We start from the raw sequence: 27,875 nt of genomic DNA, 5'->3' as shown, positions 1-27,875 counted from the left end.
GCTTCGGCAACTTCTCAACATTGTTTGGTCACAGAAAAATGGAAAGTGAGGATGAGTTCATCTGGTAATAACCAGTTTCTCCTCCTGAATTTGGAATTCTTTAGCAGCTTACTACCCCCGCTCCTGAGATGTTTTAAAATAGAAAAAACCACAAACCACTTATTTGTACATGGGTTTTTTTTTTTTTCTTAAAAAAAAAATAACAAATCTGATTGTATTAATCCAGGAGAATTAAATTAGGGTATTTGTGCTTTACCCAAAGGGTAATTAGGACAGAAAGTATTAAAAGTACTGAGTTAACAATGAGAAAAAGAGACGTATATCTGTTACGTAAATATATGGGCCAGCCGGGATATTCAACTGAGTAGTAACCTGTGAAGCAAACACAACATTCTTTCAGATACTGGCTCTCATAATGCAGTAACAATTCACATAGCTCTGAAACATTTTAAGATTTATATATACATACGTTTGACATTGTCTCTCTTGGTGTTAACTGTGAAGTCAGAGGAAAAGAAAAAATATTAAAAAGGGTAGGTACATGTGAGGTTCTTGTTTTATAAAGTAAGTCAAAATTAGAATAACAATGCAAAGATTTTCAACATTTATTCAAGATATTTTATGCTAACAACTTACGATTTTCCATTTATAGTAATTATTTCACTTAAATACTAAGTAGCACATAATATTTAAGTTAAAATTAAAACATTAAAATTTAGCACATTAGAAACCAGGTGAACCGCACGTGCAGTATTTACCTAAAAATCAGCTCCTGAGTATTGCTTGTGAAGGGGAGGATGATTAATCTGATGAATTTTAAACTACAAAAGTAGAGATTATCTTAAAATTGTCTCAAGTTCAAAATCTCAACAGCCTCGGTGTGTTCTTTTGATGGTGGTAGTGTTACTGATCGGAATTTCAAGGGCGAGAATGACTCTACGTTGAATTATTTTACCAAGTTGGTGAAAATGCTGCCTTGCACAGGTTACTGTTGAGGAAATAGGTTGAGAAACCTGTGCAAGTCAGTACTCCAATTGGAAACTGGCTTAGCAGCTCCACAATCTGCAGTTTTAGCCTCTATGTTGCACTACCTTCCTTGACAGAAAAAAGTGCATATTTTTTAATAACATTGCAGAAATACAAAGGGAACAATTCAGTCAGCGTTGATGCACTGCAGAGAGCTACAGTTCACACAGGATTAGCATGCCTGAATGAGGCACAGATGGGCTTGGAGAAGGAGGGCTCAGTAAGGGAACTGTTGTCCTGAAGTAAGGAATTTTAAGTTGACAAATAGAAATGAGGGGAATTAGTAGGATTTTATAATATTAGAAATGGAAAGGACTTTAAAAAGCAATACTTTTTTTCCCAAAGAAAATTCAGCGAGTCTCCCCCACCCCTCCATTTGTTCTAAAGCTCCCCATCCCGGCCCTTGCCTGTTTAATTACAGATGTGGATACAAGAGTGCTACAGGACCTACAGGGAAGACTAAACACAAGTCCATCTCAAATGTTTGTTCCTAGACCTGTAGCCATGTGTGGTCCTCACTCCACCTTCCTTGAAATAGCTATTAGGCTAGAACAGTGGGTTGCATTCTTAACCTTGAGGGAATTACAGTAGTTTCTGTTGCATTTATTGGTAAATTGTTGTGTTACTCACCACAAAGATTGTCCAGACAGTTGTCATGGGCAGGGCAGGCACTGCAAGTGGCTCCTTTCTTATATGGCCAAGTCGGATAATTTCCACTGTAAAGAAAAGTCATCAGTGATCAGTTTACGAGCTAGCATGCTTGACTAAATCCAGAAGAATTCTCAGGTGGCAGTCCAAAGTTTCAGAAGTTCAGTAACGGAGCAAGGGCATAAGCCCCAGCCACTGCAGTTCCTCAGCCATTACACCTCCCTGTAACCGGCAGTCTCCCAGTGTTCCCGCACCCACCCTCTGCGTTCCTTCCCCACCACCAGGCCCCAGCAGCATGTCAGGAATGGGACCCTCTGCCCCCTCCACAGCCCCAGTGAGTGCCACTGACGCCTGCCACCTTCTGTGGCAGCAGGAGCCGTGAGAGACTGCAGCCCCAACCCAGTTAACTACCCCATCCTACCCACTTCCGCCCTCTCATGCCTCTCTTACACCTGCTCTCCTGTCTGGCCCGTTCCCCTCATCTACACACATCTGAACTGTACAGCCCACGCCCGTCAGCTCACTGTGGAGGCTGGCTGGGTTAGAAAGTTCTGGTGGGGTTCACATACCCTGCGCTAAGACAGCAAAGCGGGGAACATTAAGGATCACTGGGAGAATCCCTCCGAGTAGAAGGGATGGCACATCACCGTGTCGTGCCCTCTTCCACCCGGCCTCCAAGGTAAATGTCGGCGTCTGGCAAGCAGCCCAGCAGCACGCGCAGGAGACGCACTGCCAGGCCCCAGAAACCAGAGGCTGCTCAGACCCTGGAGCCAGTCCCAGACCAGACCTACTGACCTGCAGGCCTGGGGTCTATGACTGCCTGTTGGCACCTATGGGCCAGGAACAGGCTGATGACAATCAAATCCCCAGAAGTCATTCAGGAATCTGAGGAAAATCGGTCAGGTTTTTTTGGTTTGTTTTTTTTTTCTTTTGAGGGGTGGACTACCTTACAGTGATAGAATAGACGAACACAGATCATAATTACCCTGTAAACCAGCTGTTTTTACACACCCACCTTATGTCCCAGTCAGCACCAGACATGGAATGCAAACTCCAAACACTGAATAATGGTCCACAGACTCCACCTCTACCCCCTTAAAAACCTCTAAGATGGCCATCTTTCCTGTCTGTTAATACATGAGATGGGCCTGGTGCAGTAGCCTAGTGGCTAGTCCTTACCTTGCATGTGCCTGCATCCATATGGGCACCTGTTCTAATCCCGGCAGCCCCGCTTCCCATCCAGCTCCCTGCTTGTGACCTGGGAAAGCAGTCGAGGGATGGCCCAAAGCCTTGGGACCCTGTACTGCGTGGGTGGGTGGGAGATCTGGAAAAAGCTCCTGGCTCCTGGCTTTAGATAGGCTAAGCTCCAGCCATTGAAGCCACTTGGGGAGCAGATGGAAAATCTTCCTGTCTGTCTCTGTATATCTGAGTTTCCAATTTTAAAAAAATAATAAATTTTAATTTTAAAATACATACAAGGAATTGGGGACTCAGTAAAACAAAAAGTACCAAATGTTTACTTCAGCAGTCCACCAAGATGTGAGCCAATTGCCAACCTCCAGGGAACCTCTAATCAGTGTGGCAGTGCTGGGCACTGGGCCAAGGCCTGCTGCATCTCACCCTAACCTCCAGGAGCCTCAATTAAATGCAATACAGACACTGGGCCAGGAGCTGTTCTAGCCATGGCCTCCCCATCTGTAGGGTCCCCAGTACGGACAGTGGGGTCACTGGGAGATGGACTGTCCCTAGAGAGGACGCCCCTCTGAGCAACCCCATCTGGCACAGGACATCTCATCTCTGTTGACAGAATCCTGAGTGCTGGGTTCCACAACCCCTGTCACACCCGAGCCCACAGGCTGAGGGTAACGGGGACAGCGTCTGGCAAGCAGGTTATCTGTTGTCAGTGCATGTGGCGGTCCCCTCCCTTCTTGTGTCTGTTGTTGAGATGCCCAGGAAGCCTTTACGTTGCGCTCTGGAGACATGAGTCTGCTGGGTTGCCTTCTAACTGCCCAACCTCTCTTTGGGGCAGAGACGCTTCAGCACTTGCAGGCATCTGCCTCCATTCCAGAGGAATGAAAGTCAACATTTATACTTATTAAGGACTGTCGTGTCCCCACTCCTCCGTCACAGTCCTCCTCTCTTGCCCTAGTTAATCCTACAGTGTGGGCTATACCACACATCCTGTGCTTGCCACCTGCCATACACCTGTTTGGTCTCCCTGAGCGATCCCACTGAAGCTATTGCTGTTCCCATAGAGACCTGAAACTTACCAACAGCTTCCTCTGAGCTTACAGTCTCATTCCTCTCCACTCCCTCCTCAACACGTCTAAATTTCCTATCACAGAACCAGACGGCTCCTGTTGCTTAGCACAGGATCTGATGCAGTAAAACCTCTGCATTCCTCGATATCCAGTTGTGCCTGAACCCTACACTCTCCCAAACACTCCCTGCAAATTCATTCTTTGCTGTCCTGGACCTGAAGGATGCTTCACAATTCCTCTTCTCCACCCATCTCCCCAGCCACCCTTGCCAGTACCTGGTCTGAATAACCCTGAGCTTACTCAGCAGCTCATAGAATTAGCTCTGTTACCTTGTTACCCAGCATCCATCTTCAACAAGGAGATCATCTCTGCCCTGCAGCCCCTCCTAAGAAGCCTGTCTTCAGCATACCACTAGTTCCTTGATGTTTCTAGCTGAAAAGGTTATGGGAAATGCAAGAAAAAAGCCCAGCTACTTGCCACCTCAGTCACCTTCCTGCAACTTCTCGCAGCACCTGACACTTGTGCACTTCCTCCAACCTGAAGACTCCAGGGTCTGGCGTGGTGGTTCAGAGGTCACTGGGATCCCATATGGGTGCCAGTTCATTTCCTGGCTGCTGCACTTCCCATCCAGCTCCCTGCTTGTGGCCTGGGAAAGCAGAAGAGGATTTTAAAGGCCCTTTTTACAAGCAATGGTCCTGGGCCTTCCTAGTCCTAATAAACCATTCCTTCTCCAGATCCACAGTTCTAAGGCACAAGCAGCCTCCTGGCCAAAAGGCAAGGGCTTCCACCACCCGTGGGGCCTACTTCTCCAAACATTTCCATATGAAGTCTCCCACGTGTGAGACCCAGAGGAGTCTCCTGGCTTCAGATTGGCTCAGCTCCAGTCGTTGCGGCCGCTTGGGGAGTGAACCATCGGATGGACGGAAGATCTTCCTCTCTGTCTCTCCTCTCTGTATATCTACCTTTCCAATAAAAATAAATAAATCTTAAAAAAATGTAATCCCAGTGTCTCCCCAACTCTGGTGAGATACAGCCCACCCTCTCAGGAGATCTTTCTCTTCTGGGACCCCTAAGAAGTAAAAGCCACAGTGCCAGGGGAAAAGATAAGGAGAGCCCTTTTATGCCTGTCCATGGGGTCTGTGCTATGGCCTCACCGATCAGCCACGCCCCTTTATGCACCAAGTGCCCCCTCCTTCCCTTCTTCTCATGACGTGGATTCGCTGCACGTCATGCACATGGACGGGCATGTTTCCTGTGACATGTCACTCTCCAGAACCACACCCTACACCTCCTAACCAACTAAGTGGCCGCTGTGGCAGTTAGTCCTCATGTTCTCCTAGTACTAGGAAGCATAAAGGTTGTCACTTCTCAGATTCAAGATGACGGAAGAAGATGTAGCCCTGCTCCAGGAAAGGAAAAAAAAAAGGAACCACCATTTTAGGAACCTGACAAACATTTTCATTAGAGAAGTGAAAAAAGTTCAAGGAAGATTCTACGGATCGAAAGACATTGCATACAGACACTGCAATGGGCAGTGGTACATGGCACAGGTAGGTACTTCTCACACAGGATGCCAACATACCAGATCCGGTGTGATACACAAGGAACACCCCATGCCTCACCTCTCATAGCCCTAGTTGTGAGAGAATCCCAGTCACCGCTGACCACCTCCTCAGCCTGAGAGCGAACACGGGTGAGAGCAACTGCCGGACTGCCAGGCTTGGTTCACACCCCAAATGGCCGCCACAGCCAGAAGTGAGCCCATCTGAAGCCAGGAGCCTCTTCCCGGTCTCCCACGCCGGTGGATTCACTGCACCCAAGGCTGCTTTCCCAGACCCTAAACAGGGAGCTGGATGGGAAGTGGAGAAGCCGGGATACAAACTGGTGCCCATAGGGATCCCAGCGGTTACACAGTGAGGATGTAGCCAATTGAGCCATTGCCTGAGGCCCAGGCAAGCTGCCTTTGTTCCTTTCCAGCCCCTACTCTTGCAGAGCGCCACACCAGACAGTGCTCTTCTGATCTCAGAGCCAGCACCAGGAGGAACCGACAGCAGCCCCTCCCACTTGGGATACGCCTAAATGAGGGTCCTTGAGTCGGCCTGGACTTGGAGTCTAGCTCAGAATGCTAACTAGAAGCAGGGAGTAACCCAAACCCACAAACTGTCGGCCTTCTACCCCTGCCCCCAAACACCCTAGAAGGACTCCAGGTAAATTTTAGGCAGGAGATGCCTTCTCCTGCTGGAACACCACTCTCTGTGGATGGAGCGGGGTCACGGGGTGAGTGGCTCTCCCGCTCCTGTGACTGACAGTGGGAGCGCTGTGATTGAAAGCTAAGGTACGGAGTGCGGCTGGTTGTGGGCAATCACCGTGTCTGTGTGTCTGGCTTCAGAGGCTCCGGTTCCCTGAGGGCCTGGCATGGCAGAGGATTCCAGGCTCCCACAGGGAACCACACAAGTCAAATGTGGTTCCTTGCAAATGAAATATTAGAAATAGCATTCAAATGCCAAGTAAAAATGTATGGAAAGCTTTAACAGTCTTGGTGAGGCAGGAGAATCAGCTGATTTGGAAGACAAAGCAAAATATACAAAAAAGAATGAGAAAAACAGTATCCAGAATGTTTGAGATACCATCAAACCACATATCATGTCTTGGGAGTTCCTCAAGGCATGGAAACACAATAGATTAGAAGGCCTATTTAGTAAAATAATAACTGAAAATTTCCCAAATATAGGGAAAGAAAGGCATATCCAACTCCAGGAAGCATGACCAGAGAAGACACATTGCAGTCCAACACAGAGGTTCTACACGTGCGTCAGAGAAACGACAGATCACCTTCAGAGGGTCTCCAATCAGACTCACAGGTGACGTCTCATCAGAAACTGCAGGCTACAAGAGCATAGAGAGACCAAGTTCTAAAAGGAAAAAAAAATGTCATCCCAGAATAGTATACCCTACGAAGCTCTCATTTATAAGTCAAGGTAAAATTAGGAATTTCCAAAACAAACAAATTGAAAAAAATGTCACCACTCGTCAAGCCCTACAAATGATATTTCAGGGTGTATTAACTCACAAAAATATAAGAATGACAGTCATCATTATTAAAGAATGTGAAAGTACCAACATTCCTTGGAATTCTGAAAATAGATCTGCTGTTTGACCCAATCATCCCACCCCTGGAAATTCATCCAAACAAAATGAAATTAGCATGTGAGAGAATCACCCGTACCCCCACGTTTATAGCCATTCAATTCATAGTAACTAAATATGGAGCCACCCCAGACATTCATCAGTGGCTGATTAGACAAAGAAAATACGGTATGTGTCATAGAGAATGGAGAACAGAACATATGGACGACTACCCCAGCCAAACGATGACAGCAAATCCTTGGCGACTGGAGACTATAGGGCCGATGGCATCAGCCAATGGACACTGGAGGGGATTCCTCATCCACAGATCAGCGAGATGGACAGTATTTCAAAACTGTTACATCCACCTGGGCAGAACCTTTGGAACATGCGCCATGGTGACCTCAGTTGGTGCTGGTGGCCTTTGGTACTGGGATGGTGGGGAGGTTGGGTATGGCCTATCCCCCTAGTCTTCACCTCCCCCCAGCAATAGGAAAAAGAAACAGAAAGCTTGGAAACAATGATCACAGCCACTTCTCCCTAACCCTAGGTCCTTCCACCCTGATTTACTATGCAAGCATCATCTAAAAGAAAAAAAAAGGAAGAAAAAGAGGAGAGTTTCTTCAACAAATGCTGCCAGGAAATGAACTCCACATTGGGAAGTGTGAAATGAGATTCCTACCTTACACCGTATGCAAAAATGAACAAAAACCACAAAGGATCTAAATCTGAGGCCTTTTAGTGTCAAATTATTAAATGAAATATCAGGGAAACTTTGCAAGTCATTATCTTAAGAGGCATTTTTAATCAGGCTCCAGAAACAAGGCAATTAAAGCAACAGAGGAGGCCAGTGTGGTGGAATAGCAAGCTAATCCTTCTCTTGAAGTGCCGACACCATAGCAGTGCTGGATTGTATCTCAGCTCCTTCGCTTTAGATTCTGCTGTCTGCCTATGGCTTGGGAAAGCAATATACGATAATCCAAGGCCTTGGGAACTTGCTCTGACACTGGAGACCAGAAAGAAGCTCTTGGCTTCCAATTTAGATCACCTCAGCCCTGGCCGTTGCAGCCATTTGTGAAGTGAACTGGCAGATTATAGATCTCTGTGTTTCTCCTTCTTTCTCTCTAAAATCTTTCAAACACAAATAACTAAATCTTTAAATCTTAGGGAAAAAATTTAAAAAGCAAAAATAGACAAGTTGAGATTACGTCAAGCCAAGAAGCTTTTGCACGCAAAGGCAACCCTCACCCAAGCAAAGAAGCAGCTGACAGCTGGGAGTTGCAAACTAGGCAACTGATAAGGAATTTATATCCACAATCAATAAAGAGCCCAAGAAACTCAACAAGGAGACAAGCAATCCAGTTAGAAATAAGCAAAGGACATACAAGCATTTTTCAATGGATAACATTCAAATGGCCAAAAGTCATATGAAAAATGCTCAGGCTCCCCAGCCATCAGGGATCGCAAATGAAGACCGCAACGCGGTGTGACCTCACTGCAAGCAGGAGAGCTAACACACACAAATCAAAGGACAGTAAACGCTGGTGAGACTGCGGGGGAAGAGACACGACCACTGTTAGAACGCATGTGAACTGCTACAACCCTTACGCAAGGCGGTATGGAGATTGCTCAGAGACCTCAACACAGATCTACCCTGTGACCTCGTCAGCCCATTCCTAAGGACTTTCCAAGCAAAATGAAACCCACTGTGGGTTATCTATTCCCAGGCTTAGAGCAGCTCTAGCAGCTCAATTCACAGCAGCCAAGACATGCAATCAACCCAGATGTCCAAAACGGACGACTGGCATGTATGTACACACTATGAACTATTACTTAGCCATAAAAAAGTGCAGTCCTGTCTTCTGCTGAAAAAAGTGGATGCAACTGGGAACCATTTGCTTAATCAAATAAACCAGTCCCCAAAACACTATGTTTTCCCTCATCTGTGCAGGAAGAATGTTTGTTTTACATCAGAAAGTTGAGTGTGGGAAGAAAAGGAAATGAATGCATTAAAAAAAAATTCTCTGACAAACGTATTCCCACAATGATCCCGTCTCACGTCGGCCACTTTTCTACCACAGGCAATGTCTCTATTTCCGCCTCTCATAACCATGCTGCTTCTGTTCCTCCCATGTATGATTGACTTATTTCAAAGTCCTGGTGGGGATGACTGACTGTTATCCTGAACACACACAGGAACAACTCTAATTCAATGCATCTGAACCAGAGATGGCTATCCAACTGTCAGGCTGGTCGTTGGTCACCTCTGATGAATTTTCTTTTTAACAAATCATTTTTGGGGGCCCAGAGCAATAGCATAGTAGCTAAGGTCCTCGCCTTGAAAGCCCTAGGATCCCAAATGGGCACTGGTTCTAAAACCGGCAGCTCCACTTCCCATCCAGCTCCCTGCCTGTGGCCTGGGAAAGCAGTTGAGGATGGCCCAATGCATTGGGACCCTGCACCCGCGTGGGAGACCTGGAAGAGGCTCCTGGCTTCGGATTGGCTCAGCTCTAGCTGTTGCAGCAGCTTCGGGAGTGAATAATTGGACGGAGGATCTTCCTCTCTGTCTCTCCTTCTCTCTGTGTATCTGCCTTTCCAACAAAATAAATAAATCCTTTAAAAAATCATTTTGGTTGTGGACTTATACCCCATTTCCTCTGTGCTGTACTTCTTTCCTAACAGGAAGTGAAGAGGAAACAGGCTACTCATGAATATTCAGAGATGTCATTTTAGATGCTCATGTCTTAACCTCTGTCGGCTCATTCAGTTATGACAACTGTAAGAAGAAGATCTGTTTCTGTTTCACAGATTAACTAGCCCCGTGTGTCAAGGCTAACCCGGCCCTAACTCTCCAGCCTAAGAGTGTGGACGCTCCCGACGCCTGTCCTTCAGACAAGCTGACATGACTGAGCTCCCCTCTCTACCAAACCCAAATACATTTTATTAGATAGGAGCCCAATAATGTTATTCACTACACGTTTTTTATTAGCTAGTAAATAAAATCTTGCAGGGAGTCTAATTACAGTAATTTCAAAGTGATGATGAACTATATATTTGAGGAACCCAGAGCAATTAAACAAAGCCATACTTTGCCCAAACTGATCTGTGTGGTCTCTCCCCGCTCCTGGACCCAAATTACATCTCATTCAATGGTCCAAGCACCCTGGCCTTCAGTGTGCTCTTCAGACAACACTGCCCCAAAGGATCGTGCCTCATATCTGATCTCTTCTATTCTTCTGTTGCTTTATTCTTACCCCAAAGCATATGCCAGAGCTGTAGCACACTGCACGAAGCCCTCGCCTGCAGAATTTAAGTGTTGTACATTGTCCCCACCAAAATGTACTTCTCTTACTTGTATTTTTACTGTATCAACCTCATCAAAACAACTGTCATCCAGGCAGCCGCTGTGTCAGGTGCATTCTCTCCTTTGAAACTCAGTAAACAAATGTTTGCTAAATAAGTGAACATATGCGGACACCTGATACATTTTGCGGAACATGGAATTAAAACGTAGGTTTATCCTACTGCCCCAAATTGTGAAATCTATGTCTATAAGAGGGTCTTCAGAAAAGTTCTTGAAAAATGAGTAGGAAAAAGCTGCAGGAGTTGCGAAACTTTTTAAAAATGTTTGAAGATTTATTTATTTTTATTGCAAAGTCAGATATATATAGATAGGGGGAGAGACAGAGAGGAAGATCTTCCGTCCGATGATTTACTCCCCAAGTGAGCCGCAACGGACCGGTGTTGTGCTGATCCAAAGCCGGGAACCAGGAACCTCTTCCAGGTCTCCCACGTGGGTGCAGGGTGCCAAGTCTTTGGGCCATCCTCAACTGCTTTCCCAGGCCAAAAGCAGGGAGCTAGATGGGAAGTGGAGCTGCTGGGATTAGAACCAGCGCCCATATGGGATGCCAGCGCATTCAAGGCGAGGACTTAGCCTCTAGACCACGGCACCGGGCCCGGAGTTGCAAAACTTTATACATCAGAGAGGCGAGCCGAGGGCTGCAGGAGAGGACGTCTAGCTCGGATCCCGAACCCAGTCCGCCATGTGCCCATGGCTCATGGCGGGCTGGGCCCGGACATGCCTGGGTGCGGCCTGCTTCCTTCTGGGGTGAGTACGCCGAGGGGGGAGGCCTCCGTGACTGGGCATGTCCGGGACCCACCCAACACCCTCATTGGGTGGTGGGTGAACGGGATTGGGGAGGGGCGCAACCTCGGGCCTGCAGGATTTAACCTCCGGCTGCCAGAGGCGAGCCGAGGGCTGCGGGAGAGGACGTCTAGCTTGGATCCCGAACCCAGTCCGCCATGTGCCCATGGCTCATGGCGGGCTGGGCCCGGACATGCCTGGGTGCGGCCTGCTTCCTTCTGGGGTGAGTACGCCAAGGGGGGAGGCCTCCGTGACTGGGCATGTCCGGGACCCACCCAACACCCTCATTGGGTGGTGGGTGAACGGGATTGGGGAGGGGCGCAACCTCGGGCCTGCAGGATTTAACCTCCGGCTGCCAGAGGCGAGCCGAGGGCTGCGGGAGAGGACGTCTAGCTTGGATCCCGAACCCAGTCCGCCATGTGCCCATGGCTCATGGCGGGCTGGGCCCGGACATGCCTGGGTGCGGCCTGCTTCCTTCTGGGGTGAGTACGCCGAGGGGGGAGGCCTCCGTGACTGGGCATGTCCGGGACCCACCCAACACCCTCATTGGGTGGTGGGTGAACGGGATTGGGGAGGGGCGCAACCTCGGGCCTGCAGGATTTAACCTCCGGCTGCCAGAGGCGAGCCGAGGGCTGCGGGAGAGGACGTCTAGCTTGGATCCCGAACCCAGTCCGCCATGTGCCCATGGCTCATGGCGGGCTGGGCCAGGGCGGCCAGTGCGGCCATTTGGCGCCAGGCTGTGCCTGCTGGCCGCCCGGCCGGGGAGCTCTGGGGTATTGGACATCTGAATCGCTGCTGAGATAGCTCTAGAGTGACCCCACTGTTTCTGGGATCTGAGTCAATCCTAAAGATTCCCAATGCCAGTAACTCTTCCTTTGAAGAACTTCCAATCCCTTAATAATGCTGAGCTTTGAACACCTATCAAGTAAAAGATAAGCTCCGGCTTGTGTAGCAGGCTGGCACCTAATGGTCCTCGGAGCAACCACGTGCAGGTGCGTGATTTACAGCTAGGAACGGTCCCAATCTGGGATGCCACAGCTGAGATGAGGTTCCCACCAAGGGGTGTATGTGCTGGAATGGGGGCTGCGTTCTATCTAGGAAACAGTTGCAGTCACCCGAGGCACTAGTGTGGGCTGGGATTGGATGCACCAGGCCGGTTCAGATCCCAGCACCATCTGGTGTTATGGAGAAACAGGGTAGATGTGGGACTGACTAGGCTGGGTCTCACTCCTCTTCTGAGCCATGTGTGAGCTGTATGTGGGTATGGACGAGCCATGGCTGGGCTGAAACATCCAACAACAAGAGTCAGAATGGGGTGAAAGCCAGCCAGGAAAAGCCACTGTTCCTGCTAGGACAGGAGGTGAACTGAGTAGGGTTGGCTCAAGAACCCCCTGGCAAGCGCAAAATCTGGCATTGGGAGGGGTTCTGATGGAGGAGCCTGGGCAACTCCTCTGGCAGGACACAGTCCCTGCAGGTAAGCGCGAGAAGCATGATTGGAAACAGCCCAGAATAGGCCATGGAAAGTTTCCCACTGGCATGCATTCGGCATGGGTCAGGAGCAGGCCAGGCTGAATCAGTTCATGTCATCCTCTGGCAAATCCGATCACCAGAACAGAGTGTGGAATGGGCCGGGTTTGGTTGCGACAAAACCAGTACACATTCTGGAACGCCAGGGCGTGGTTGCCTGTACTGGATATGAATGCAGCACCCATCCAGCACACTTGAGATCCAGGAAGGGAGGGGCAGAGCTGGCGGGGGGGTTAAGGGGCTGGTCCCCTCGCTGGACAACCACTCCCACTGGGGAGTGTTGGCTGGGATAGAGACAGACACGACTAAGCAAGGCTACAACACCTGTGCGCTGCATGTGGACAAGATCAGGGCCACAGCATCAGCTGGCAGAAGCTGGCACTGGGGACTAATTCTGTCGAGTCAAATCACAGGACCACCTAAAGAGTGCATAAACCGGGACAGAGAGACCTGGGAGGGAAAAAGTGGGTTCCCCCTTCTTGGGTCACTATTCCCGTGGGAGGGCATGAAAACTAGGACGGGGGCTGGGATGGCTAGACAGAGGCACTCAACAACATCTGTGAGGGCTGGATGGTTGAGTCGATTAGATAGAACTAAGCTTTAATACCCATTGACAAGTACCAGAGCCAAATGGGATGGGGTACAGACTGGTCTTCTGCTACACAAATTGGCAAACCAGGGTAGGGGGCAGGCTTGGTGGGGGTTATTGTGGGTCGCCCCGACTAGGCTGCAGCTCCCACTGGTTGATGTAAGGGCCGAACCAGACTGGACTGCAACACCCATTGGTTCCAGTGCAACTCGGGACTGAAAACAGAACCAACACAGCAATTGCAACCACCAGCTGACCAGGGTGATGGACTGTGCCGGGCCCTGTGCTTGCTAGAACATACAAGAATCTGGTCTGGGAATACCTCAAAGTATCTTTGGAGATCTCCCCACTTGAACTGCTGGACTCAGAATTCTAACCAAGAAAAGACAGAAGACAGAATAGGACAATCATTCATCTCAGCTACATGTTGGCAGCGAAATATGGGACAAATGGAGACTTCATGATGGACCATATCAATCAGTGGACCACCTCATCGAGCGAAACTGGCAGTGACTCATAACTGGAGAACTATTAACTCCACTTGAGCACATATCTCAGAGCATGCCCCACATCCGAGACTTGGGGTGGGCGGGAAACCGGGTGGGGCTTCTCCCTCAATATCCCCTTTTACCTCAGATACATGATGGAAACAATATGGACATAATAGCATTGCCCACCTCCCTATCCCCCTGAACCTTTTTTTTTTTTTTTTCTTCTCTTTCTTGATTTTCCTTCAACTATAGTTAACTATGTAAAGATTGTCAACAACAATACAATAAAATGGATTATAAAAAAAAAAAAAAAAAAGAATGTTCTAAGGCAAAAAAAAAAAAACTTTATACATCAAAATATTTATCTTTTAATTTCATTTTCTGCGAACATTTTAAAGAATCAAAAATCATTTTTAAAAGTATCCTCATTAGGAGTTACTCAATTTTACAACTTTTGTTCTAAGTTTTATGGCTAATATTGTCTATAATTTGGGCCTGGTGTGGTAGCCTAGTAGCTAAAGTCCTTACCTTGCAAGTGCTGGGATCCTATATGGATGCTGGTTCTAATCCTAGCTGCTCCACTTCCCACCCAGCTCCCTGTTTGTGGCCTGGGAAAGCAGAAGAGGATGACCCAAAGCCTTGGGACCCTGCACCCATGTGGGAGACCCGGAAGAAGCTCCTGGCTCCTGGCTATGGATCAGCTCAGTTCTGGCCATCACAGCCACCTGGGGAGTGTCATAAGAACATCAAATTAGTTTATGGTGCTGATGAATATTTTGGCATTTCTACCTTTAAAAACAAGTGTGTCTGTATGCAGTACTTAGCAACGTTGCGGCTGTGCTCACATCACCTTCAGAGACACAGAAAGATGTGCAGAATGTTAATGGGATAGATTTCCGGGCAAAGAAATTAAGGTTTATATACATTTCATCTTTTACACTGCATTCTTCACACTTTCTGTAATGAAAAATGAATACTTTAAAAATAGGATTAGATTTTATCTGATTGTTTTTACAGAACGTTTGATTCAGGAACTTACGGTGGTCCATAGTTGCATATGAAATGGGCTCCATTGGAAAGCGCTTCATATTTAGCAACTTTGGGGCAGAACTGCACGGCACATCCGACTTTGTAACTATCAGCCCAAACGACCTGGAAGGAAACACAGGCCTTTTAGTAGAGAAACAGTGAGATGCCCATGTGGGTGTGATCACACCCGTGCTGAGGGGTGCTATTGTTCAGTACCTCCACCACCGGGGAAGTTTCCGGGACTCAGAACTCAGCCATAATTACTCTGTGTGTCAAACACTCTAAAACATGGTTTTTTAAAAAAGGCTTATTTATTTTTATTGGAAAGGCAGATTTGCAGAGAGGGGATAGAGAGATCTCCAATCCACTGGGCCACTCCCCAGATGGCTGCAGCTGAGCTGATCCGAAGCCAGGAGCCTCTTCTGGGTTTCATGACTCTGCACCTATGTGGGAGATCCAGAAGGGACTCCAGACTCCTGGCTTCAGATGGGTGCATCTCTGGCTGTTGTAGCCACTTGGGGAGTGAAACAGTGGATGGAAATACTCCTCTGAATGGACCAGGTTTGTGGCTCAACATACAAGTGAAGTTCAAACGATCCACTTCTGTTTGGGGATGGGCTAAAAGGGCAAAGGAGAAAGCTAAAGTCCTTGTTTGGAATTTTAGTTGTGTTTATTGAGAGGGAGAAAACTAGGACCAAAGTGAGGGAGCTGGGTGTCACGTGAGGAGCCCTCCTGAGAACACATTGAGTTTTAGGTGCTTGTCAGACATCCAGGAGATTGATGTATCCAACCATGTGCAGCCCAGAGGCCAGCAGGAGGCCCGAGACACAAAGCACAATGTCTAGTGAGCCCTTTGGATCACCCAGGCCAAGTGGGATGGGTGACAGGGTAAGCGAGAGCCTCGCACACAGGAAAAAAAAGCCAACAGCGGCTACAGAGGAGTGGTCAGTGACGTAAGAGGAAGAAAAAGCACAGAGTGTTTCTTGGGTGAATGGCTGGTGCCATCGGCCACAATTACTACATCGCTTGAATAAGACATCTCTGTTCCATATTCTAGCAACTTCAGTGGTACTTTCCCCGCTTGCCTTTTGAACAACGGATGTCCCCTCTCCTTTTCGTACTGGGCACACAGGGTGTTTGCTATCAAAAGATTAAAGGAAGTATTAAAGGAGTTACCAGAAGGTAAGTAGTGATACCAAATCACATCTTACAGCAATTTGCTTTCTTTTTTAAGCGCTGACATGAATGTTGCTGGAGGAGACTCAGGTGAGCGAGCTGGAGCCAGTGGGTGCCTTCCTAAGGGAGAACCTGCTCATTACCTGGAAGCGTGATCTGTGGGAAGTGGAAGTCTGTCTGCTGACTGACTGACAGACAGAAAGCTGAGATTGAGGCGGACTGGAAGGAGCAGCCTTTGGGAAGGGCGGTCCCAGCAGTTGAGCCACTGTTAGCGGATCTGAATAGCTTGGAGTCTAATCTTTGCTTTTGATCTAGCTTCCTGCTATTGCTCACCCTGGGACGCAGTACCTACTAGGTGATGGCTCAAGTACTTGGGTTCCTGTCACCCAAGTAAGAGAAAGGAACAAACCTTCTGGCACCTGGCTCCAGCTTGGCCCAGCCCTGGCTATCAAAGGCATTTGAGGGGTGTGAGCCAAGGGATGCAAAATTCATTTTCTCTTTGTCTCCCACTCTCTCTGCCTTTCAAAAACAAACAAACAAATGAACTTTTTAAAACATGAGGTATTCTTCAAGGACGGATTCTTGGAACATGTTCATGACCTGGAGGACCCAGAAGGCAATGCAGCAGCTTCGGCCTGTGTTACCACAGCCCAGGCTGGTGAGGCCTGTTCATTCTTGGGCTTAAATGGACTCCTCAATTATTTTTGATTTATAAAACCCTTCATTTTCACTCCCTGCATCTTCAGGTGGGGTGCTGTGGGCTGCTAGTTCCTGGGCCCATCTCTGAGTCACAGGAGAACCCATGCAGTTTCCTTGGATCTGAGGGGAGTCTCCCGCATGCGCATGAGGCGCGCTCCTGCCAGCATCCCGCGTCCATCCCGGATGTCGCCCTTCGGTCTCCGGCACTTCGCTCTGCAGTGTTGCTGTGTCTCAACTCTTCTTAGCTTTAGGTCCCCTGTGCCTTCTCTTCACCCACATTGTGCAAATGTTAGTTACCATTCATTGTGTGTTTTAATCTCATTTTTTTTTTAAAAAAATCACATGTCCTAGCCTATTTCACATGTAAGAAAATTCATTTTACAGGTGTACATTTATGCTTTAGGATTTGCTTTCTGGGGCTAGGACATGGGCAGGCTAGTCTTTTGCCTGGTGCACTGGTATCCCATATGGGCTTTGGTTGCTCCATTTTCAGTCCAGCCCCCTGATTATGCCTGGAAAAGCAGTGGAGGATGGCTCAACTCCTTGGGACCCTGCACCCATGTGGGAGAACTGAAAGGGACTCCCAGCTCTGAATTGGCTCAATTCTGCCAGTGGATAGAAGATCTCTGTCCTGCACTAAATATGCCTAATAAAAATGGGTAACCCGTCCCCCCAAAAAATCGCATAAAATTATTTGTATTTGAAAGAATGGTAGAGAGAAAGGAAGATCTACTGGTTGACTATCCAAGTGGCTACAATGGTCAGGGCTAGGCAAGAGTCAGATTAAGACCAGGAGCCAGGAGCCTCTTCCAGGTCTCCCACATGGGTACAGGGTCCCAAGGCTTTGGGCCGTCCACGACCGCTTTCCTGGGCCACAAGCAGGGAGCTGAACATCAACTGGCACTCATATGGGGTCCTAGTACATGCAAGGTGAGGATTTTAGCCACTAGGCTACCGCACAGGGCCCTTTCGTTTTATATATGAAAAACTGGCACCTAATTCTGGCTGGCCTTGAAGCACTGCAGGGAAGTCTGTGTCCAACTCAAGATGCTTGCAGAGTGTGGTTCCTTTCACTGACTTCTGAAGAGCCAGGACCAGGCTCCATCTTTCTAACAAAAACAGTGCTCTGGCCTAAGTGACCTCCCTTCTCCCTGACAATCATCCCATCACCTTTCCCTTAGAGTTCTTGGCATCAGTTCTTTTGTCTAGTTGTCAGCACTGTGGTAACATGTTAAGAAATAAGAAGCCTGAAAAACGAAGCATGTCCTATCTCCCATTGGTTCTCTGAGAATGTAACAAAAATCCTACTGGAGTTTGTGGACCGAATTCTGCCATCTAGTGGGGACTTGTAGTATTACCAAAGTCAAATAACCCACCTACGCTTATATGGTTGGTTTAGTTGTGACAATTGCCAACCTTTACAAAGGTTTGAACTGACAGCAGCAAAGTATCTACTTTGATTAGCTTTCCGTGACTATTCCAAAGTTGATCTGAAATGCAGTCTGTTTCAAATAGATCTTAAATGTTAAATTAACATCTAAGAAATACCACACATTTTTATGAAGATATAATGGGATATACTAAACCTGTTGTCTGAAGTTGGCCAATAAGCTTATCTACTTGAAAGTCACAGACAGAGAAGACAGAAAGACCTCTATCACAAAGCCAAGGGTGGTTCAAGCCCAAGCCAGACACCAGGCACCACTCCGCGTCTTTCACATAGCTGGCAGGAACCCTAGCAGTTAAACAATCCCATGCTGCCTCTCAGGGTTTGCATCTAGAAGCTGGAATGGGAAGCAGAGCCAAAAGTGGAACCCAGGCACTCCGATATGGGGTGCAGGCATCCCTGGTTCCTTAGCCAAAGGGCCAAAGGTCAGCACCCAAACCTATTGCCTTTACTGTATGCAACAGTCATCCTTGACCACATGTTCAAGTAGCTTGATTTTCAAAAGAAAGCAAGAGCTTAAACTATCTGAGTTCACCTGGCATGAGTTTAAAATGGCATATGAGGGGTGTGATGGCCTACCTTACAAGTTCCAGGATCCCATATAGGCAGCAATGCATCCTAACTGCTTTACTTCCCATCCAGCTCCCTGCATGTGGCCTGGGAAAGCAGTAGAAGACAGCTCAATGCCTTGGGACCCTGTACCTGCGTGGGAGACCCAGAAGCAGCTCCTGGCTTTGGACTGACTCAGCTCCAGCTGTTGGTGGCCACTTGGGGAGTGAACCAGTAGATGGGAGGTCTTTCTCTCTCTCCTCTCCATAAATCTGATCTGCCTTTCCAATGAAAAACAACAGCTTTAAACAGCATATGAGAAGTCTTGAGTTTCCCAGTAAGATTTCTTGTAAGAATCTGAGCTGTCAGATATTTCTCCTAATGATTGTGACAATACCGCTCATGGAAGAGATCATCCCTTTGTCCAATGCTTACCTATTACAAGTCAGTAAAATACAGCCTGGAACAATAGCGTATGTGCTAACAGTTTATTAAGGTCAATTTCCAGAAGCAGGAGTGAGGAGAAACAGCATGTAAGCCAGGCAAAAGGATCACAGCTGGGAAGAAGCTGACCCTTCAGGACTGGCTTGCCTTAAGGAGACGCCCGCACACTGGAGGAGGCATCCTGGTACCGTGCAGTGCAATTCAGAGACTGATGAAGTGCCACATGGACCCAGAGGACATTGCAACCCTGGCCGAAGTGGAGGGAGGTGCACAATTTCACACCTCAGGGGATAATGGAGCTGGTTAGCGTTGTCAAATGAAAAGGAAAGCGAACGCCAGGCCAAATGAACAAGGTGTAGAGTGTATGTGAAAGAGCCTGGTACTTGGCAAGCAGCTCGTTGCGCAAACAGATGAAGAGATCAGAGGGCTGTTCCGAACAGATTCTAAACATGTTTGTATATGCAAGTGAAGTCATGGCATGGCCAACATTCCAGAGGTTTAAAAAAAAAAAGGGGGGGGGAGCTCAAGTTTATGTCAAGTAGGCTGTAGCACCCTCTGAAGTTGAATGAACTAATTTATGGATGTTCTGCTTAGCTAAATAAAAAGAACTAGCATTTTTAGATGTGATCAAACTAAAAAAACTCTAGCCTCTTGCCAAGCTGAGTGATTGCAGCCTTTTCTCTTTGAGACCACTATTACAGACCCCCACTACAGAAGAGACACCCTCCGGGGTCTGGAAAGGAACTGCAGTGAAGTGCCTGTCGTGGCTACCTCTCTCTTTGAGGACCTCATTCCATTCTCACCACCAACCCGTAAGGCAGACGCATCCACAGGCTCAGAGAGTTTAGAGTTGTTTCCCATTCAGCTAGTAAGAAACAGAGTTGAGATGCGGATAACCAGATTCCTTGTAAAGCTTACAACAATGCGTAAGTTATATGACCAACCACCACTATACCGAATTGTCCAGATTAGTGGCCCTCACATAATACTTGAACAATGCCTCAAGCATCTCATCTTGTGCTGGAGTCGATTCTATTTATCGTTAAAGCAAGACGGTAGCCCTCTACTCCCTCACACCTATAGACGACTTTAATGAACAGATTCTAGTTACTGCTCATTCTGCCAAAACAGTTTCAAGCAAGCAGTGCGTAGATGCTTACCTGAGTGTAATGGCCACATACTTGGCTACAACTCTGGGTGCTGAAGTCATAGTACTGGACTTCGTCGTACCAGGCTGTGACAGCTGAAGACACCGAGAACAGGGAGAGAGAGCCACTCCATATATTTTCTCCCAACGAAGTGAAGTTTGGGTGTAGCTTGTAGGGCGGCTTCAGCTGAGAGTTGTGCTCAAACCGACAATTTCTTGCCCATGCTTTTGCAACATTAGCTAGTGCTGGATCCCAAGTCTGTGAAAAAAAAAAAGAGAAAAATCCAACAATACAGGAGTACTGATACTTACTACTCAATCACATGATTGAGACGAACAGGCAGAAGTCTGCGTTATTACGTGTGATGACAACAGAAAAGTTTTTGAAACTCCAGAGCTTCAGGATGACAAACCAACATTTTACTGGAAGGTCAATCATGTCCAAAATACTGTCTACTGTGTCGTGCACATTTTGCGCAATGATTCACTGTAATCGTCCCTGTTGTAAGTAGCTTGGAAAACGTTCTAAAAAACAAGCTCCAGGTCTGGGATTCAAATCCAAGCTCTAGGAAATCAAGCTTTTAGCTTTTCCCCACATGCCATGCGGCTTCTTCTGGAAATTCAATACTCTGCTGGGAAAACAAACATAAACCAGGAAAGGAGGAATGACGGAAGGAGGGAAAGGAGGAGTGTGTCGGGAGGAGGACCAGGGGGAGGAGAGGAGTGTGTCGGGAAGGGGAAGGAAGAGAGAGACAGACAAGCAAAAAGAAAAAACAAACAAACAGACAAAAAACCACACACGGAACAAGGAAGCAAATGACAAAAGGAGAAGTGCTATCTACTCACCTCCCCATCTACCTCAAAGGAAGTGCCCGCCCATAATGAGAAGCAAAAGTGTCAGAGGCGTTGGTAACTGCTGGAAGCAAGTTTGAGCCTTATGCCCTCAGGATAGTAAACAGAGCCTCTTCCCACAGTGACCCTTAATATTTCAAATGACCCGGCTCTCACCTCCTCTCTGCATTTCCCTGCCCCCAAGGAAGGTTTAAACATCTGCCTGCCTGCGGAAAGCTGATCCTGTATGCCCACCCCTGGGAACACCCAAGGACCCCAAACTACAAAAAGCCCAGCCTGGGGAAGGACTGAGTCGCAGCCCTCTGCTCCCCAGCACTCTCCTTAGTATTTACATCTACTGTATGCGTGGGGCCATGAGTTCGCTCCCCATTTCTTCTTCCATGCAAACCTTTCCAGCCTTCCATGCCCCGTTTTCTGCGCCACTTTCGCAACAGTAACAAAATGAGAGGCAAACTGGGAGTGTTCTGACCACGCATTATGAATTTACAACACAGGTAAATCCCAACCTAAAAAGCACTTCTGACCACTAAGGCTTTACGGGCCAAGTCAATACACGATAGCTGGGTTTTGGCGAGCTCCCAGTTTTCTTACCATGTAAAGCATATCGCTGGCTGCTGGTTTCACCTTCGATCGGAACTTGTTGTGAATGTGAACGCACTCTCTGATGAACTCTTCATCGTCTGTGTCTGGCAAAGTGCTTGCTGTATAGGAGTAACCGGAGACGAAGGAAACCATCCACACCGCCAGAGCAAGCGTCACTTGCAAGACTCGCATGCTCAGTTTGCCTGACTCGGAGCTCCGGGAGGCTGGAACCCGGAGCGCGGACACTTCAGAGCCTAGGCTCGGCTCTCTGAGAGTTTCCAGCTCTGCAGCGCACAGCCATACAGCTTTCAGAGAAAAGCAAGCAGGGCCTGAGTTCCTCACAAGTTTTAAGTTTCTCCATATATGGTGTGCAGTTCCTTTTACGCCGTTGAGTCAGCGCTTTCGGTGACACAGCATCAGATTGCTATGCGACTGTGTCAGGCTTTCTTCTGATTTGAGGGATAGTTTCAAAGGAAATGCTAGAATCTCCATTAAAAAAAAAAAACAGCCTCCAATAGTTTTATGAAAGTTGGGGTGATTCTCTTCTGTAAATATTTTGTAAGATGCTTTTTGAAGTTCTTTTTAAAGAGACTACAGCAACTGGTGAGATGAGGTAGCTTTCTTTACCCAGCAGGGTGTAGGGCGGCGGATGTCAGGCGAGTTCCTAGACCCCCAGCGGATACCCCCAGTGGTAGCTGATACTGAATCCCGTTAGCACATTTTGTTTAACCTTTGCATAGTTGCTGTTGTCAGCTCAGCAGGCGCAGGGGTTGAAGAGTGGAGTACCCGAGCTGATTCACCGCGAAGTCTGCAGGGGAACCACACCGGCTGCTGATCTGATTCACTTGTGCGTCTTTTATTTATTGACTCATCTCCATCCCAGGGGGCGGGCCTTCAGATGGAGGGAGAATTAGCAATGTGTGCTGTCTGCTGTTCTGGCCTTTCCAACCCCAGCCTTGATCACGCACCAGCCCCTCTGTCCTGCTCCCTGGCTCGCTAGAATCTCTCCCGGATGGTCAGAACAGCCAGCAGCTGAGCCCGCTGTCAAGAACATCAGCTGTTTGCATTCAGCGCGCCCTGGAAATTTGTTCTTCCAACATTCAGCATTAAACCCCCTGCCCCCCCCAAACCTGCTGTTCTTGCTGAGCCGTCCTTAGGGTTTTTTTTTTTAAATGACAGTTTCATAGGCTCTGGGATTCCCCTAAACGCCTCCCCTAACCCTCCCCCTAATCCTTATAGTTTTTATAGAAAGAAGGACAAGCGGTGCTCTCCGATCCCCTGGAAGGATATGATGCACTTGATCTGCTTCTGTGATGTTGATTTCCCTTCTGTTATCTGTTATCCCACAACATGGATAGTCCTTTCAGAGTACGACTGCTCCTCCCCACAAGAAGCCCCACAGAGCCCACAGGTAAGGGTCTGCCAGCTGCAGGGGGAGCAGCCAGTCTCTTCATTCCCAGGAAAAGATACCCAAAAGTGCCACTCCCGTCTAATCCTGACTTCCAGCTCTTGTTGCTCAGAGGACAGTATCCACTGAGCTATGCTGGCAAGATAAGCCTGCAGTCCCTTTGGTAGAGGAGGGATCTGAGTCCTATATTGTTGATGGGCCTGGGAGAAGCCCTTGGTCCTGCTAAATATTGGCATGGTATCTTGCCCTGTGCCAGTTAGCCCAATGGTTGCTTTGCAATGGCAGCAAACTCCAGGAACATCAGGGGTTCTATTGGGAGTCGCAGAAAGGGTAAAAGGAGTAACCCTTGGCAGGTGACAAGTTGATTTGGCTGAGTACAGCCCTTAGCCCATACCTTACAGGGCTTGCAGTCAAAGCAATTTCACTGACCTCCTCCAGTCATAACAACTGCAAAAGTCTGCCCCCAACATCCAGACAAGCTCTCAGCATCTCAGGTAATGCGCACTTTTTCCCACTCAGGGCCTTGGCCCTCTGGCAGTCTGCATCAGCGTTTAACAGGTGAGCCGGAGCAGGCTCATCTGGGCCAGGCAAACAGGGAGCAAAGATCCTGGGCGGACCTTCCTGGATGAGGCAGTCTAGGTATGGTGCACGCCCTTATCTGATCCTAGGCCGGGCTGGCCCAGGTGACCCAGGAGGGAATATTGCCCTTGGCCAAGGAGTATTTCAAACTTGATCCCAGCCTGGTCGTCCCTGTTTGTCCAGACTGTTTGGACTTGTTCAAAACACAGATTTTTCCAGATTTAGTCATCCCCACCCCCCAGGCAGGCATACTCAGGCCAATTATATCCACTCAAGAGAAACAGGCCAAACCTGGGAAGCAGTTTCTAAGATAGGTGTATTTGCTCCTACACTTCGAGACCTTTCATCATTTTCCAGTCAAAATCTCCACAATCTCTAGTGACTTGTTGTGCAGTGTCTCAGTGACTAGAAATGCCATTCTGTCTTCCAAGTTCAAGTATTTCACCACTTTCTCTAAGAGCTCATTCTAAAGGAGTCTTAAAAGGCACAACAAATGCTAAAGGTGTCCTGGGAGAGTCAAGAGGTAGCGAGGGAGGGGACGTGGCCATTCTCTCCTCAGCATCTGACTTCTCCAAAGCTGGCTTTCTATGGGCCTCGGAGAAAAATGCTCTCGGATGTAACATTTCACCATGCTTACATACGTGAATATTATTCCCATTTTCCCCCACTCAAGTAAATCTTAAGACCCATGCTTTGAAAACCAAAGACTGTATTCAAGAACTGTAGATAGAAAGCTCCCCAGACCTCTCTCGGGCCACCAAATCCCCTTCCCGCAGGTAGCTGCCTGCGCCTTTTCCAGTGTTGTCTACACTGCACATGGATATTCTGCCCCTGCTGGCTAGGATGGATCCTTGCACAGTCCACGGAACCTGAGGAACCCCCCAGGATGTTCTGCGCTTACACAGCCCCTTGATTCTGCTACCTTCAACTTGCAGTTAGTTCCTTTTTTCTTTTGGTAACATTGCTTCCTCTGCAAGGGTCTGCATTAAGGGGCTACTTGTTAGGTTTGATGTTAGGTTTAGATGGGTAATGAGAAAAACGAAGGACAGTTTTTTGAAAGGGAGGCAGCCAGAGTCACTTTCTCTCCACAAGAGTGGATTTACCACAGTGCCCAACTGCACTTGAAGTTGATTTGCTCCACTCGTGGGGCTTTTGTTTTCTAATCACCCTCCAGCCAGCAGACCCTCAGCTGGATCATCACCTACCGGATCACTTAGGAGTGTGTGCTGCCTCAGATTCTGGCCTTGCCAACCAATGAGCTTATCAACGCACTACTGAAATGGAAGCCCCTAATGTTAAAGGGTCCCAACCTCTTGTCTCCTTTAGCCCACGGTGTCCTTGCCTGCTTCCATCAACAGTAATTCATTGACTTAAGGGAGTGATCTAGCTGGTCTTACAAGGTTCTAATCACTAGACTCCAGGAGTCATTTGCTTCTCCAATAGCCAAGGACCTTAATGGCCAGTGTGTCCCAGAGTGATGTGGGTAGGAAAATTCCAGATCTAGGCAGAATGAACTGCTGCAATCATGTAATCCTAACCAACCAGAGCCCACCTGGCCATCCTAAAGTCCATGAGGAGCACAGCATTGCTGAGCAATCTACTGAATGTAATGAGCTCCACTGACCAGCCGGGAAGCCGGACACATGTTGATCATGCAACTCTCAGTCCCAATTTCAATCTATAAGAACCTTCATCCTGGACCCAGCGCTGTGGCCCTAGCGGCTCAAGTCCTTGCCTTTTACGCGCTGGGATTGCATATGGGCGCCGGTTCTAATCCCAGCAGCCCCGCTTACCATCCAGCACTGTTTTTGGCCTGGGAAAGCAGTCAAGGACGGCCCAGAGCCTTGGGAACCTGCACTCACATGGGAGACCCAGAAGAGACTCCTGGTTTCTGGTTCCTGTCTTCCGATCCGCGCAGCTCCGGCCATTGCAGTCCCTTGAGGAGTGACTCATTGGACAGAAGATCTTCCTCTCTGTCTCTCCTCCTCTCTGTATATCTGACTTTCCAATAAAAATAAATACATTAAAAAAAAAAAGAATTTTCACCCCTAACTCTTCTGAAAACCCAGAAATTAAGCAAAAGCTGCCCTGGTCCTTGCTTTGTGCCTTGCAATAAATAACTTCCTTTCTTCCACTACTTTGTCAGTGATTGTCATTTTTCATGTCAGGTGAGTGAGCTCAGTTGGGGGCTTCGGCAGCAATGCCTCCAACCAGTGTGGGCCTGTTCATTAACAACACCATGTCTACAGCTTTTATTCTCAGGTACTTGATGCTCATCACTTGACACTTGCTGGTGTCTCTCCTTAATGTCCTCAGGCATCTAAACCCACTCTCTCTTTTTTTTAAGATTTATTTATTTTTAAAGATTTATTCATTGTTCTTTGGACAGGCAGATCTACAGAGAGGACAGACAGAAAGATCTTTCATCTGCTGGCTCACTTGCTAAATAGCTGCAATGCTTGCAGCTCAACAGATCCAAAGTCAGGAGCAGGAGGGACTCCCACATGGGTGCAAGGGCACAAGGACTTGGCCCCACCTCTGTTGCTTTCCCAGGCCGTAGGCAGGGAAGTGGATCAGAAATGGAGCAGCCAGGAGACAAACTGGTACCCTTATGGGATTGTGGCCCTTGTAGGTGGAGGATTAGCCCATTGAGCCACCGTGCTGGCCTCCTGAGCCTGCTCTTTTAAAAGTAACAACTGCCCCTGAGGGCTTTGGCTTTCGGCCACTTCTGCCTTGCCTGCAGAAGGCCTTTGCAGAGTTTGCTGTCCCAGGAGTTTCTTACTGTGGTACATACCTACCAATGGTAAGGTGTAATGTAAAAGTTTGACGATAACTAACAGTGAAATTGAATAGTCACACAATTACCAATTATTCTTGTATCTTTGGGTCATTTAAAAATAAGAATTACTGAAACACAAGCATGGGTACAGCGACACAGTTGATAACAGTTTGATTAATCATACTGTTACTGGGTGACAAATGGGTGGATGTTACACACAGCTAGGTTAAGCCAGCGAGAGATGATTCACATCTGGGCAGCACAGTGCAGGAAGGGGTGAGACTTCATTGTGCTGCTCTGAGCAACATGCAGTTTAAATAGCCAACGTGTATGTATTTTTAAGGAGGAATTACTGTCTGGTTAACATGTCCTAGAATATATTCACAATACAGTGTGTGTGTGTGTGTGTGTAAAAGGGGAAGTACTGAGGCCACCATGGCTAATGTGTCTAGGAAAGCAGCTATAGATTTTCCAGTTACCTGGGCCCCTGACACTTTCATGGGACATCCAGATGGAATTCCAGGCTCCAGGTTTCAGCCTGGCCCAGACTTGTAAGCATTTCAGAAAAAATTAAAACAAATCTTAAATTATTAAAAAACTTTAGAAAGGGGGGAGGTGGAGGGAGAGAGAACAGGAAAAGGAAGAAGGGTGTATTTGAGGGGAATAGAAAGCACAGCCCTGGCCTCAAATTCAAATTTTAGTTTGTGTTTTGACACTAATTAGCTATAATATCTTGGACAAGCTACCAAGCTCTCTAAGGCTCAGCCACTGACAGGCTAATAGATCCTCTTTCACTTCCTTAATGTAGCAAATTTGGGAGGATAAAATGAGTTAGCTAATCTGTATTATTAAATATATTGTTTCGAGGTGCAAGCAAGATCATGCCAGACATATCTAAGGTTTATTAAGGAGTCTATTGACCAAGCTTGGTGATAACAGGGCCCACTAGAAATAGCAAATCACAAGTCCATATGATCCAGTCAATCATAACTCAAGAGGAACAAATGGTCTTTACCCTGAAGTCCGTCCATTAAGCTGAAGACCTATGTCCCAGCTTCCCCAACAATGCAAGTTATCCTAAGAGATAAGCAATGAATAACCTGGACACACTTCCAAAGCTGCAGACATTCACCTTACCCTGGCTTCTCTGCCCACATTCCACTACTGCTGGGCCTCACCTCTCCTGGAACTCCTGATAGTACACAAATTAGAAAGACAAAGCATCTTAGCATTGCAATCTTCATTGTCCCACCCAAGCAGTAAACAGAGGGTGAGGCATACAGACACACAGAAGCCATGCTCAAGGGTTACCTGTCCTCAGAGGTACTGGGGAGGCCAAGAGGCCAAGAGTGCCAGAGTGAAGGAAGCACAC

The 27,875-nt window shown here is 47.7% G+C and overlaps 1 protein-coding gene across 1 annotated transcript; it reads right to left on the bottom strand.

Annotated features, from left to right (window-relative positions):
- Nucleotides 1-195: 195 nt before the first annotated feature.
- GLIPR1 (GLI pathogenesis related 1) lies at nucleotides 196-22,058 on the bottom strand. Its single transcript, XM_004583047.3, has 6 exons — nucleotides 21,747-22,058; nucleotides 20,317-20,562; nucleotides 14,852-14,964; nucleotides 1,657-1,742; nucleotides 470-496; nucleotides 196-372 (listed from the first exon to the last, which is right to left on the bottom strand). Exons 1-6 carry the CDS (start codon nucleotides 21,927-21,929, stop codon nucleotides 218-220), a joined length of 810 nt encoding a protein of 269 aa, XP_004583104.3. The 5' UTR covers nucleotides 21,930-22,058; the 3' UTR covers nucleotides 196-217.
- Between the last annotated feature and the right edge of the window lie 5,817 nt (nucleotides 22,059-27,875).

Source organism: Ochotona princeps, chromosome 15 (genome assembly GCF_030435755.1).
Source record: "Ochotona princeps isolate mOchPri1 chromosome 15, mOchPri1.hap1, whole genome shotgun sequence".
Taxonomy (NCBI): domain Eukaryota; kingdom Metazoa; phylum Chordata; class Mammalia; order Lagomorpha; family Ochotonidae; genus Ochotona; species Ochotona princeps.
This window is presented reverse-complemented; position numbering and strand designations above follow the sequence as displayed.